This window comes from Loxodonta africana, chromosome 18, assembly GCF_030014295.1.
Source record: "Loxodonta africana isolate mLoxAfr1 chromosome 18, mLoxAfr1.hap2, whole genome shotgun sequence".
NCBI lineage: Eukaryota > Metazoa > Chordata > Mammalia > Proboscidea > Elephantidae > Loxodonta > Loxodonta africana.
In genome coordinates this window covers 18,326,074-18,340,728 of record NC_087359.1, presented here as the reverse complement: position 1 = coordinate 18,340,728, position 14,655 = coordinate 18,326,074, and the positions used below count along the sequence as shown (strand labels likewise).

The following is a 14,655-nucleotide window of genomic DNA, read 5'->3' as shown; positions in this document are numbered from 1 at the left end:
GGAGACACAAACAACCTTCAGCTCCATGCGCCCATGGACAGCTCTGCCACAAGACCCCCAGCTCTAATTGTGACCACACAGGGGCACTAGGACCCCAGATACCTTCAAAGTTGTCCTGTCTGTGCTGAGTCTGCAACCAGGGTACAGCTCCCTCAGGCTACAGCTTCCCTGCTCTTGTGCTCTCTGCTTCCAGACCCAGGAATAGGACAGCCCCCACAAACCCTCAGAGACCCTCTAATCTTTACCACACTCTGGCCCCCCACCCCCTACCCCCGCCACCCTAGTGAGAATGAGGACATAGAACTGAATGAAGCAAGTGGAACTGAGGGGCAGGAAGCTGCTGAAAGGGGAAGTGGGGGCAGTGAGAAGCAGAGACTTGACTCCACCCCCAGTGGCCATAGCGAAGGTTTCATAGCTAAGAGGGCATCTGTGAGGAGCACACGCTATGAGTTCTCTCCTGGGTCCGTGGGGATAACCAGAGGATTCTCAGGGGCAAGGGTGGGGACAGGCCTTCCTAGGGCAGGGCAGACCTGTCCTAACCTAGAGCAGCTTGTCCTCATGACAGGATGGACATTAGGCTCAGGTTCTCCTGGAAAGGGGACGAAGGGAGGAGAAGGGGCAGGACCTTCCTGCTGTCTCCCCAGGTGTGTCACAGCCTCTCAGCCTTGTCATGCACAAAGCAGGTCCCTGTTGCCCTCTCCACACTCTGCCCCCACATCCGACCATTTCCCCTTGGACCGCTTGCAAGCGGTCATCCAAGGTACAACAATTGGTTTCCATTCCCCTGGTCAGCAGCACCAGCACCTCAGGTATGGCCATCAAGATGGATCAAGGGAGATGTGAGCCTGGCTGAACCTCCCATGGTAACCAGGTCTCTACGCTGTGTCCCCTCCTACTCCCTTCACCACATGTAGCTCTGGTCCCCCTCAGACAGCATCCTGCCCTGCAACAGCCCTGCCTAAACTTCCCAGGGGCCTCCGCCTTTGCACCAGATGAATGAACATCGAGATCCTCTCCCACACCCAGCTCAGGTGGTCCCCTCATGCTGCAGCAGTCTGATTTCAGACTGACTCCGGCCTTGTCCAGACCCTGGTCTCCCCATCCTTTGCCTGGCTCACACCCTGGCGCTGGGCTGACAGTTCCATGAGCCTCCCCGATCATGTTGATCCTTTTATGTACATCCTCAGAGTTCCTACAACACTTCTCTCTGGGTCTTTTTCAGACCTGTGATCATTTATTTTGTCTGTCCCCTCTGCATTGGAGCCCCTGAGCACAGGGACAGCGTCTTATCTGGTTCACAGTCGAGCCCAGTGCTGCCCAGGGGCCTGCCTGTCACAAGTCCATGCAAGGCCTGGAGAGTGGAGAAGCAGATGAATGAACCACCCCCCAGGCCTCACCTACCATCAGAGGGTTGGGGTCCGCATTGCTAGTGTGACCTTTTCTAGCCAGGAGGCAGGAAAGTGATCCCTGGAGATGGGGGACCCTGGCCATGCAGACATCTGCTCCCTGATCAGCCCAGATGGGCATCTGGAAACTTCCCTGGAGACTTCTGTAGACTTGCCTGTCCCTGTGCCTGCGGTGCTGCTCCTGCAGAGATGCACAGGGCTCACCCCATGACTCCTCTCTGATCACTGCCTAAATGTCACCCCATCAGAGGGACCTGAGAGCAAACCCCTGTCCCTGCCCCCTCTCCCCATCTTAGTTGATTTCACTCCATGGAACCTCATGCTCTGCCTCTCTGTCTCTGTGTGTGTGTATGGATTTTCCTGTTTGTTCATTGTTTTCTCAGCGCGCAGAATGTAAGGTCTGTGAAAGCAGAGAGCTTTGTCTGTTTATTGGACTACAATGCCTAGATCAGGGCCTGCTACCTGGTGAGCTCTTGATAAATATTTGCTGACTGAATGAGTGGGTGAAAAGACCCAGGGGTGGGGCTCCATGACCAAGGACTCCTCAGAACAGCATGACACACAGAGATCCTTGGGGTTACAAGCCCATCAGGTCCCTGGTACTGAAATCAGCCATACCAAGCAACTGGCAAAATCCTCACACTGGCGCCAGACCCGTGATGTGTGGTCTATTAGGGCAGCAAAGGTGAAGTGGAAGCTGTGGACCTGCCTCACCTGTGAAAAGAGTAAATGATCCCAAAGCAATACTTCATCCTGGAAGGATTACACACATCAGGAAGACCTTCTGAGGTTTCCAAAGTATTGGCGATGTTGTATTTTTAGTTGGAAGTTGCGTACTCATTGCTAAAGTGCACTCGTAGTCAGAGAGGACATATTTATTATTCATTTTTTTGTGTGGGGATCATGTACATGAAAAAGTTTTTAAGACATTAACAAAGAGAGTGTTCCAATAGAGACTGGGATGGTAACACAGGGTTTGTCACTGAGAGGCTCGTTCTGATTCCACCCAAGTGTCTTGAGCTTTTGGACAGGGCATCCTGGGCACCAGGGCTACTGGCTCTTAGAGCCTGGCTGACACTGCTTCCCCCTAGGGCCCCACAGAGGCCTGTTCACCCAGAGGACAGCACTGAGCATGCTCAGGAGCAGAGGCACCTTCAGGAAGACCAGGAGCAGGAAGTGGATGCTGCTGAGTAGGGACCTGTGGGGGACACAATGACAGGCAATAAGTTGCCTCCTTAGGGGGAGGTCCTGAGCCGAGCCTCCTCTTCCCCTTGTCATGAGCCCATAATCCATATCAGGGCCAACCCTGGACGGGTCCAAGGACAGGACAGCCCCACTGGAAGGACTGCCATCCCCACACCTTAACTTAGGCCTGGGGACAGGAGGAAGGGTCTAGCCAAGGGGATGATGTGAGGGGACATCCAGGGATCCAGGTGGGACCTGCATCTTTGCCACTGTACCCCAAGGCCTGGAGAACCCCTGAACTCAAATCAAACCCACTGCCGTCGAATCTATTCCAACTCGTAGTGTCCCTGTAGGACAGAGTAGAACTGCCCCATAGGGCTTGCGGGGCTGTAATTTTTACTGAAGCACACTGTCACATCTTTCTACAACACAGCAGCTGGTGCGTTCTAACTGCCGACCTTTCGGTTACCAGCCAAGTGCTTAACCACTGTACCACCAGGGCTCCTTGAACTTAGGACCTAAACAATTAGGTGTGGAATTGGCAAATAAGTGAGGGACCCAGGAGAAGGGAACTCCATTCCATTCCTGGAGGACAAGCCACCCAGGTGGCACCCAAGTGGCAAAGTACTAGATGATGGATTCTTACTGCAGGCGTTACCTGAGTTCGGAGGTCTCCTGCCCGGTTGTGCTGGGCCTGGTGTGTGCTGGCAGGGACGTGGGAGGCCCAAGAGTCCTTGTGGAGCTCTCAGAGCTGGAGGCTGTGGTGAGGGCTGAGGATGAGGAACAGGTCAGGCCCGGTGCCATCCTCTGGGTCTCTCACTCACCATCACCTGTATTACTCTGACCTCACACACAGGTGACGTCACTCAGGTGAGGTGCTCCATGGCCAGGTGGATACATTCAGATGTAAGAGTCACCCCACTAAACATGGAGATTTGAGGGGCCATGTAAAGAGCACTTGGTTCCAGATGGCATCCCAACCCCACAGTCTCATCTTTCCTCCTTCCTGTCCACCCTGGTGAGGACTGGGTGACATTCATTCTCCGTGAGGACTGATCTGGTGTGATGGGGACCCAGGATCTCAGACCAGGCTGATGTTGGAAGTGAGGCATCAGACTAAACCAGGAGGCTCAGTGGCTTCTGCGCACTGACAGATGGACCCCGACTGTTGGAGTCTCAGTGCCCCAAACCTCAGCCAGGCTTCTGGCCCCAGGTGGCTATTGAAGACTCCTCTCTGGGGAAGTGACTGGCCAGGAAGAAAATTCTGTAGAGATGGACACTGGGTGGACCAGAGGGAGTGGCCTGTGGTGAAGCTCACAGACAGAAGGCCTTTCTCTCACGCACAGCAGTATCGGGGGGTTTTAGTGCCCCACACTTACATACAAACACACACAGGGCCTGTGAGGGAAACCTCCTACCTGTGAGAGAAACCCAACCTGGTGAGAAGGAACATGAGAAAATACAGTGTTAGAAATAAGAAAATACTATTTATATATATATATATATATATATATATATATATATATATATATATATATATACACTTAGCTAGATTAAGTTTGATTTGGCTTTTAGGAAAGAATAGGGTTCTATTAGAAAAGGAATATTTGGAGAACAAGGAGGAACATCTGAGGTAAGAAAAGTCATGAGAGCTACCTTCCCATGCTCTTTCCCTGAGGTCTGAGGGAAGGTAATTTCAGGAGCTTCTCTGGATTTCTTCTTGTGGGTAAAGGAGCCAGAGAAGCAGGGAGTGAGCACTGTCCACAGAGAGACACAGGGTCCTCTCCAGAGTGGACTTGGCCCTGGTCAGAAAAGGAAGGCAGGAAGGATCCCCAGAGCAGAACCCTCTCCACCTGGTAGAAAGCACTACCCAAAGCTCTATGGGCATATGACACATAGGAGTCCCTAAGAATAGACACACATGAACACACACACATGTACACACATTATGTTCCATGTCACTGACCCCCCAAAACTCTTCAGTTCAGCCCACTGTCCCAAAATTTTCCCCAGCGACTGATAAGCAACTCAGACTCAGGTAGTCCAAGAGCTGGTGTTGGGGAGAGGCTTACCTGGGGACACAGATACCACCACCCGGAAGATGGGATCGAACAGAAGCAGTCCGTCTTTGGCCCAAGTTACATGAATCCCACACCAGTATATGCCTTCATCCTCTACTGTGAGGTTCCTCAGGGTCACTGTGAAGTTGAGCTGGGAAGGATGGTCCCTCAGGGACACTCGGCCCTTCGCCTTCTCTCTCTCTAACCCTCTGGTCTCCACAATCTTGTCACATGGTTTAAAAAGCTGTTCTCTGCACCAGTATTTGTCGTTTTCCTTGAATTTCTCCTCATACTGACAGTGCACACTCAGAGATTCCCCCACTGCACCCGTCACCATACTGGGGCCGATCAGCATCAGGCAGCCTGGAAGACACAAGCCGTGTCTTTGCTTCTCATTTGGACAGTCCTGCTTCAGTGGTGCCCCAGGGGTCGGTCCTCAGGGCGCCTCATAGTCTGGAGGGGGCAGTGGCCACAGACATGGGCCTGAGGGGTGAGGATCTCTATCCCGTCAGAGGTGGGAATGGGAATCGAGGGGTCCAAGAGACAAAGGCTCAGGACAGGAAAATACTCTGTGTGTGTGTGTGTGTGTGTGTGTGATGTAACAAGACACCATTTCTGATGCAATAATTACAGTAACCATTCAGGCACCTCATTGAGGCCCCTCTGAATCTTTTTGTCCAGTGGGCCGGTGCGCTGATGGCTCCTGGGTTTTCTCAACACCCCTCCCCTCTGCTCATTCCACTGCTCCTTATGCCCTCCCCTCGCCCCTCCCCTCACCACTTCCCCTTACTCCCTTCCTCACTTTCTCCCTCACCCCCTTTCTTCACTATCTCCCCTCACCTTCTCTCCTCCCCCCTCCCCTCACCCCTTCCCTAATTTCCTCCTTTACCCCACTCCCCTCACTCTCTTCTCACACCCCCTCCCCTTGCTCTCTCCTCTTACCCCTCCCCTCATCCCCTCCCTCACTTCCTTCCATCACCCCCTCACCCCCTCCCCTCACCACCTCCTTCATTCCCTCTTCTCATCCCCTCACCCCCATCCCTTCCTTCATCCCTTCCCCTTACCTGTCCCCTCACCTCCTCTTTACCCCTTCCTCTCACTCCCTCCTCACACCTCCTCCCCATCACTCCCCTCATGACTTAGAGCAAAAGTCTCCAAATCCAAGGCTGCCCCACTCACCTGGAACACTGAGAAGGAGCATCACTGGGGGCAGCCACTGGGTCCTGCCCCACGGGGTCATTTCTCCAGCACGGATGTATCCTGCAACAGCATGGGCCCAGCGGGCACAGCCTCAAACTTCCTTTCAGAGGTCCTTGTGCCCACTTCTGCTTTTCTCTGCACCTCTCTGTCCTTCGTCCAGTACTGATGAGGGACTGCTCACCAAGGGGTCAGGACACAGGGAGCTGAGGGGAAAAGCAGCTAGTGGCTGGGGTGGACACACTGGGGCCTGGGGCCTTTTGCTGCTCTCATTCCAACTGACTCACAATCCAGAGTCACTCAGAGGGGACTCAGGCCATCCCCACCGCTCTCAGGCCTGCTAGTCTCCATGGCTCATCTCCCACAGAGCAGAGCTCAGTTGGGTGTTTCCTTCTAGGTGGGACTTCCTCCTCCTCTATCTGCAACACTGTCATTTCCTTGTAATCAGGGTGACAACCCTGGGGGTGTAGGTGAGGCCATCCATCCCTATCTAGCCTTGGTGGTGATGACACAGGGGCTGTGTCTACTCCAAACTTCCATTCCACGTGCCCAAGGAGAGTCCAGCCCTGAGACCCCTGGCTCTACTTATGACCACAGGGGGCACTAGGACCCCAGACACTTCAACAGTGTCCTATCTATGCTGAGTCCCCAACCAGGATGCATGTCCCTCTGGTTGTGACTCCCCTGCTCTTGTGCTCCCTGCTCCCTGCACCCAGACCCAGGAGCAGAACAACCCTCATAATCCCTCTAAGACCCTGGCTTTTAACTCTTGTCTTTACCCCCAGTGAGAACGAGGACAGAGAGCTGAATGGAACAGGTGGAGCAAAGGAGCAGGAAGCTGCTGAAAGGGGAAGTGGGGGCCGTGAGAAGTAGACACGTGGCCACAGTGAAGGAGGTTTCATAGCTAAGAGGGCATCCAGGACAAGCACAGGCTGTGGTGTCTCTCCTGGATCCATACGGATAGCCAAGGGATTCACAGGGGGCAAGGGCGGGGACAGGCTCAGGGGAGGGCAGGTCTGCCCTAACGCAGAGCAACTTGTCCTCTTGACGGGATGGTCTTTAAGCTTAGAATCTCCTAGAAAGGGGATGAATGCAGGACAAGGGACAGGACCTTCCTGCTGACTCCCCAGGTGTGTCACAGCCTCTCAGCCTTGTCATGCACAAAGCAGGTCCCTGTTGCCCTCTCCACACCCTGCTCCTTCATCTGTCTGTCTCCTCCTTCCCGACCTGGTCAGCAGCACCAGCATCTCAGGCACAGCCATGAGGATGGAACAGCGAGATGAGGGCCTGGCTGGACCTCCCAAGGTGACCAGATCCCTGCACTGTCCTCCTTCTTCTCCTTCCACCACATGCTGCTCTGGTCCAGAGTCACTGGTGCTGATTCCCCCAACCCAGTGAAGTCCAGGCCCTCTCGTTCTTCCCAGAGTTCAGTTCTGGGCTTGGCTTCTCTGGGGCCTTGTCCTGCTGTGGGGACAGGGCCCTGGTCTCCCACTGTTCTTGTCATTCCCAATCACTCTCCCTTAAATCCAAAGTGCGGTCCTTCTCAGACACTGTCATGCCCGTGTGGCAGCTCTACCTCAGCTCCCCAGAGGATGAAGGCACATGGAGATCCCCCTACAACAGACAGCTCAGGTTGTCCCCTCACACTGCAGCCTCCTGGTTCCAGAGTCACCAAGTGCTGCCAGCAACCCACTGGGGCCTTGCCCAGACCCTGGTCTCCTCCTCCTCTGCCTGGCTCACACCCTCAGGCTGGGCTGACACTTCCATGACCCTCCCAAGTCATGTTGATCCTTTTATGTACATCCCCACGGTTCCTACAACACTTCTCTCTGGGCCTTTTTCAGACCTGTGATCATTTATTTTGTCTGTCCTCCCTGCACTGGAGCCCCTGAGCACAGCGACAGCGTCTTGTCTGGTTCACAGTCAAGCCCAGTGCTGCCCCAGGGCCTGCCTGTCGCAGGGATGCACAAGGCTCACCCCATGAGTTTCCTCTGATCCCTTCCTAAATGTCACCCCATCAGAGGCACCTGAGAGCAAACCCCTGTCCCTGCCCCCTCTCCCCATCTCAGCTGATTTCACTCCATGGCATCTCATGCTCTGCCTCTATGTTTCTCTCTCACTCTCTCTCTCTCTGTGTATGGATTTTTCTGTTTGTTAATAGTTTTCTCATCTCTCAGAACCTAAGTTCATGGAAGCAGAGACCTTTGTCTGTTTATTGGACTGCAATGCCTAGATCAAGGCCTGCTACCTGGTGAGCTCTTGATAAATATTTGCAGACTGAATGAGTGAGTGAGAAGACCCAGGGGTGGAGCTCCATGATCAAGGAATCTTCAGAACAGCATGACAGGCAGAGATCTTTGGGATTACAGGTCCATCAAGTACGCCTGGGACTGAGATTGACAGGCAGAAGTCTGAGTCTGACATGCCTGGCATGAGTCTAAGAGCTCTGGGTCTAGTAAACAGGAGCCTGACTTACTCTTGTTTCCAAACAGAGAGTCATGGCTGCTGCTCAGTCAGTGTCCACACTTGAGCCAGATCACCAACCCTGTGCCCCTGAAGGAAGGGGAGGTCAGGTCCCCTGAGGAAGGAGGAAGGAAGCACCCCACTCTACTGCCAAAACTTCTGTTTATCCATCCTCCCAACCTTCCTTAAAGTGTCATGGAGCCACTAACCAGGTTGACTTTCCATGTAGAAGGGAATAATCTGACCTTTCAGGGAATCCTGGACACTGGCTCTGAACTGACCCCAATTCCTAGAGAACTAGCTGCCCCTTTGGTCCACAGGTAGGAGTAGAGGCTTATGGAGGTTGAGCATCAAAGGAATTTTGACTCAGGTCTGTCTCCCAGGGGGCCCAGTGGGTCCCTGAACCTCTGTTATTTCCCGAGCTTCCCAGAATGCATGATTGAATAACCATATTCAGAAACTGGCAGAATCCTCACACTCGTAGCAGACCTGTGATGTGTGGGCTATTAGGGCAGAAAATGTCAAGTGGGAGCCATGGACCTGCCTCACCTGTGAAAAGAATGAATGATCCCAAAGCAACACTGTGTCCTGGAAGGATTACACACATCAGGAAGACCTTCTGAGGTTTCCAAAGTATTGGTGATGTTGTATGTTCATTGGAAGTTGTGTACTCATTGCCTCAGTGCACTCTTAGTCACAGAGACATATTTATTATTAATCACTGTTGTGTGAAGATCATGCACATGAAAATGTTTTTCAGACAGTAACAAAGACAGTGTTCCCAGAGAGACCTGGATGGTGACACAGTGTGTGTTTCTGAGACGATCATTCTGATTCCACTCAACAGTCTGTGCTTTTGGACAGGGCATTCTGGAGACCAGGGCTACTGGTTCTCATAGGTGGGCTGATCCCACCTCTTTTCCCAGGTCCCCTCTGAGGTCTGTTCACCCAGAGAACAGCACTGAGCATCACCAGGAACAGAGGCACCTCCAGGAACACCAGGATGCAGAAGCGGACATTGATGAGAGGAGACCTGTGGCTGACACAATGACAGGCAGTGAGCCACCTCATTGGGGGAAGGCCCTTAGCCTCCTCTTCTTCCTGCCTGCCAGGTACAGGTTAACTCAGTAAAGGTGAGATGAAGAAATGCATGAATGGACCAACTCACAATCCTACCAACTGGGCTGAGCTCCAGGGTGGGGGTCTGCAGGGGTGAGGAGGACACTGTGTGGGACAGGTGGGACAAGTGGGACAGGCCTCCTCACCCTCACCCTCTCAAAGGACCCTGAGGGTCCAAGCCTAAGCTCCATCTAGAACCTGGGATAGAGAAGGGCTCCCTCATTGGAGCAGTTTGGGCCAAGTGGGTCACAGGGAACAGAGCGCCTGAGCTGGCTTACCTGTCATTGGAGCACTGGGCGGTCGTGCTGGGGGAGGCTGTGATCTCTTCTGGGGTGGCTGGCATTCTAAATTGGGTGTTGGTGGAGGTGGTGGTAGTTGGCACTGTAGCTGATGCTTGGCACACAGACAAGATAACATAGCACTCTGCCTGCTGACCCACAGATCAGCCCTGTACATGGCTCTGAGCCTGGGGAGGGGGCAGCACCCTGTCCTGGGGAGTCTGAAGCAGGGCTGTGAGGAGGAGCTGCTCTCTGGATCTCTCATATCTCCCCAGGCTCTAGGAGCCTCAAGAGCCTCAGAAGCAGGTGGGGGTGACACAGGCACAGAGAGGACCTTGATCAGGCCTGGGAGGGCTGGAGTAGGGCCAGAAAGTGCCTCAGGACAAGGGTGGCTAGAGTTCACCTGGATTTTAAACACTTCCACTGCTTGTTACAGTGCTTCAGCTCAGGCCACCCCCACCCCCAATATTACTTGTCCAGAAAGGACAGGGTGGAATGGGAACTTGTACAGTCCTGTTAATATACACCATACATCTTTGACTTCTAAGGTCAGAGCTAGTTCTAAACAAAATCGTAATGTTAAGAAGAGTCTTTACTTTGGCCAAGTTACAAAGCTTCTAGAATGTGGCTTCTCTGAGTATTCTGAGGATTAAGTCAGACGATGTGCATGCTGTACTTCGCAAACTGTAGCATGCCTCATCAGGGCAGGTGTGGTTGGGGCTGTGTTGATTGTGGTACCCCAAGTGTCCCGAGTGCCCATGCTGCCTGTCCAATGGTCAGCAGAACAGAGTCCAACAGATAAACTCCAGCCAAGGCACTGGGACCTCTAAGCTGGCTTTCCCAGGAGTGTTTGCCATGTAGAAGGACTTAGGAAAAGACATTATTAGATCCAAATGTATAAATGGCAGACAGTGGGATTTCAGACACCAGGAGGGCAGTCACTTGACTGTGGGGCCTTTCCAAACCTCGGAATTAAACCACAGCAACCCAACTATGCTGGACTTCTGTCTCCCCTGAGATTGAGGATGGGATGGAGGGTGGGAAGAGGCAACGAAGTCCCACCCCAGAACTCTACAAAGAGCAGTCACACCTGGGCCCCAGGGGTCCCAAGAAAGCTTTAGCAGGGATTGGGGTCTCTGGGTCCCATGGAAGGGGACATGAGCTAGAACTAGAGACCATCGCCTTGTTCTCTATGGGCAAGAGACTGAGCTGTGCAGAGAAGAGAATGTGCCAGGAAGGCTTCATTACATCCTGGAGAAGCCCTGGGAGCCATGAGAGATTATGTAAAAGAAACCCCTTCCAACCCCAAGCATATAGCAGGGTTCACTGACTCCTGGGGGCTCAACCACCCTCTGCCCTGACCATAGTTCAGTCACTCAAGAAAGCCCTTAAGGACCAGGACAGAGCAGGCAATGAAAGACACATCACACAGGCATCCGCTCTTACCTGGGCCAAATGACACTTTAAGCTGGGCTCCAAGATCAATTCCTGTTCTCTCAATCCCACACCAGTGAAAGCCTGCATAGTCTTCCCTGAGCTTCTCCATGGTCACAATGAATGTGTGGTTTTTCTGACTGTCCCTGATGGACATGCGGACTTCCTTCACCTCTTTCTCTGACCCAGTGGTTTTAACAAGGATTTTGCAGCTATTCCAAACAGCTCCTCGACACCACCACTTGTAGTAGGTCTCTCATCCTGGGCCATAACTACACCGCACAGTCAATGAGCCTCTCTTTGGGCCACTCACTGCTTTTGGACCCGATATGGCGGAGCAGCCTGGAAAGCACAAATCCATGTACCAGTCACCTCCCACCCTGAGGGGAGGGCCACAGCTTCCTGCAGTGGGAATAGCTCCCAAATTCAAACACCTGATGAATTGAATAACAGTCAAGGATGAAATTCATCTTCCACAAGACAGACCTTTTGTCCTTCAAAATTCCACTGGTCAAACCCCCCATTTAAGTCTCTGAAGAGCATCACTACAGATTTCAAAAGAAATAAAAATGTTGACACTGAGCAATAACAGCTTTCTATAATTCACTGCTCTCCCTGCCCTACGGCCAATATAATCTTTATATTTCAAGGGACGTCCTTTTCCAAGCACCTTGTGCTCTACTGGCCTTTTGTTGTTAGCTGCCACTGAGTTGATTCCAACTCATAACAACCCCATGTGACAGAGTAGAACTGCCCCATAGGGTTTTCTAGGCTGCAATCTTTATGCGAGCAGGTCACCAGATCTCTCCCACAGAGCCACTGGGTGGGTGGGTTCCAATTGCTGACATTTCAGCCAGCAGCCTAGCGCTTAACCTTTGAACCACCAGGGCTCCTTTATATGCTGGTCTAGTGGGGAGGAAATAACAGAAGATGCATTTACATAGGGGAAGAGTAGTCACTGCCTTGACCCTTTGTCCTGACAACCCTCAGGAGGTCCAGCTGAGCGTCTCTAGCAGAGGGCCATGGACAGACTCTTCCTAATGGTCCTGCTATAGTAAAGCACCTGGAAGGAATGCTTTGAAGCTGACCAAAACAGTGATGCCACCTGGTCTCCATGTGCCATGGAATCCCTATCACACAGATCCCATTTTCTTCATTACATTGTTGCAAATTCTGTTTCCAAACTTCCTAGCAATTCATGTTGAGGGAGAGAGGGTGTTGTCTTTTGTGCACCAGGAGACTATCAAAGTACTGGTTAAGAGGACAGGCTATGCCAGGAGGCTTAGATTTGAATCCTGGCTATACCTCTTTCAAGCTCTGTGAACTTGAGCAAATTAACCTCTCTGTGCCTTTGTATCCTATAAACGGGGTGATAATAATAACATCTATCTCTATATTAGAGCCCTGAAGGCACAATAGTTAAGTGCTTGGCTGCTAACCAAAAGGTTGGCAGTTCAAATCCATCCAGTGTCTCCACAGAAGAAATACCTGGTGAACTGATCCCATAAAGACTACACTCTAGAAAACCCTATGGGGCAGTTTTACTCTGCCACATGGAGTTGCTATGAGCTAGAATCTACTCGAAGGCACACGACAACAACATCTCTCTATTATTATATTTTGTTGGTGATGATGATTATACTACCACCACCAGTTGTCATCAAGTCCATTCTGATTCCTGGTAAGTCCATGGGTTTCAGAGTAGAACTGGGCATAGGTTTTTCAATGGCTATGGCCTTTCAGATGTAGATTGCCAGGGCTTTCTTCCAAAGAACTTCTGGGAAGATTTGAACTACGAACCTTTCATTTAGTAGCCAAGTGTTTCATTGTTTCTGCCACCGATTATAACAACAAGAACAACAAAAAACCCAAACCCATTGCCATCAAGTCAATTCCAACTCATAGCAACCCTATAGGACAGAGTAGAACTGCCCCGAAGGATTTCCAAGGAGTGGCTGGTGAATTGGAACTGCTGACATTTTGGTTAGCAGCTGGGCTCTTAACCACTGCAACACCAGAGTTCCGGGCCCATCACAGTACACGGCAAATGAAAACTTTAGACTGTATCAGACTCTTACAAAGCCAAAATTCAAAGTGGTCAGAGCTGGAGAGATTTCACCACAATTGGTACATGCTACAACATGGATGGAACTTGAAAACATTATGCCAGGAGAAAGAAGCTAGAAGCAAAAGGCCATATATTGTATGATTCCATTCATATGAAATATCCAGAATAGGCAAATCTACAGAGACAGAAGTAGATTAGTGATTGCCAGGGGCTGGCTGGAGGAGGGGAGGGAGAGTGACCACGAACGGGTACCAGGTCTCTTTCTGAGGTGATGAAAATGTTCTGGAAGGAGATAGAGGCTATGGTTGCACGACCCTGTCAATACGCTAATATTGAGATATAATTCACACACCATACAATGCAACATTTTAATTATAAAATTATACTTTCTAATTGCAGAACTTCATGCCAACACATGTTCAATAAAACAGACAACTTTCCGTGGAGAAAAAAAAAAATGATTCAGTAACAAACAAAGACCCTGAACAGGCCAATAATCATGTAAAAAAGCTTAAAGTGATCAAAGAATTTTCTGTGATAAAAGCTCTGCTGCCAGATAGTTTTATAGATAATTTTTTTAGATTCTAAGGGGAAAAAAATCCTTTCCTGTATTTTTGTTCTGATTCTAGAGTATAAAAAAGATGGAAATCTACCAGTTACATTTGGTGAAGTTAATACGCTTCTGATGTTAAACCTCTACGAAGACAGCACAAAAAGGAGGCAGAAATGCACCCTGCTTGTGAACATAGATCTGGAGTTGAGCAGTGACAGCGGGGTTCAGCCAGCAGAGGGGGTTGGTGTGGCCCATGCTGTACTGCTGTTGTTGTTTCTGATGAAGCCAGTGTTTACAAACGAGAGATTTCAAAAAACGTCAGATTTCTGGCTTCTCTTGAAAAATTAGCAGACCTGAATTCAGAGCCGACTTCTTGTGCGAAAAAATGGGATGAAGTAGAATAGGGGCTGTGCCTTTGGATGGGTCACATGCTGTCCAGATTGCTGTGGGCCTCACTGCTTCACAGTGTCTGTTTGACATGTATGTATGTACGTCATATATCAGAGAAAATCAACTAATGACTGGACAAGGCTGTTAAACGGTGTACTCAGCAGACCAAAGGAACCTCAAAATTATCCATGTCTTAATCCCCAGAACCTGTGAATGTTACTTTATATGTGATTAAATTAGGCTCTTGAGATGATCCTCTATTATCCAGGTGGGCCCAATGTAATCACAAGGATCCTTAAAGAAGGAGGCAGGAGGGTTGGAGAAAGAGAAAGGGCTGTGAGGTTGGGAGCTTAGGTAGAATCATGTGGGTCCACCAGCCAAGGAAAGCAGGCAGCCTCTGGAAGCAGGAAAACCAAGGACATGAATTTTCTTCTATAGCTTCCAAAAGTAACACAAACCAGCTGACCCATTTTAGACTTCTATAAGATAAAATAATTAATCA

The 14,655-nt window shown here is 50.9% G+C and overlaps 1 protein-coding gene across 1 annotated transcript; it reads right to left on the bottom strand.

The window, feature by feature from the left end:
• Window positions 1-291: 291 nt before the first annotated feature.
• LOC100658234 (CMRF35-like molecule 6) lies at window positions 292-7,953 on the bottom strand. Its single transcript, XM_064270798.1, has 4 exons — window positions 5,831-7,953; window positions 4,664-5,014; window positions 3,250-3,361; window positions 292-2,604 (listed from the first exon to the last, which is right to left on the bottom strand). Exons 1-4 carry the CDS (start codon window positions 5,889-5,891, stop codon window positions 2,457-2,459), a joined length of 672 nt encoding a protein of 223 aa, XP_064126868.1. The 5' UTR covers window positions 5,892-7,953; the 3' UTR covers window positions 292-2,456.
• Between the last annotated feature and the right edge of the window lie 6,702 nt (window positions 7,954-14,655).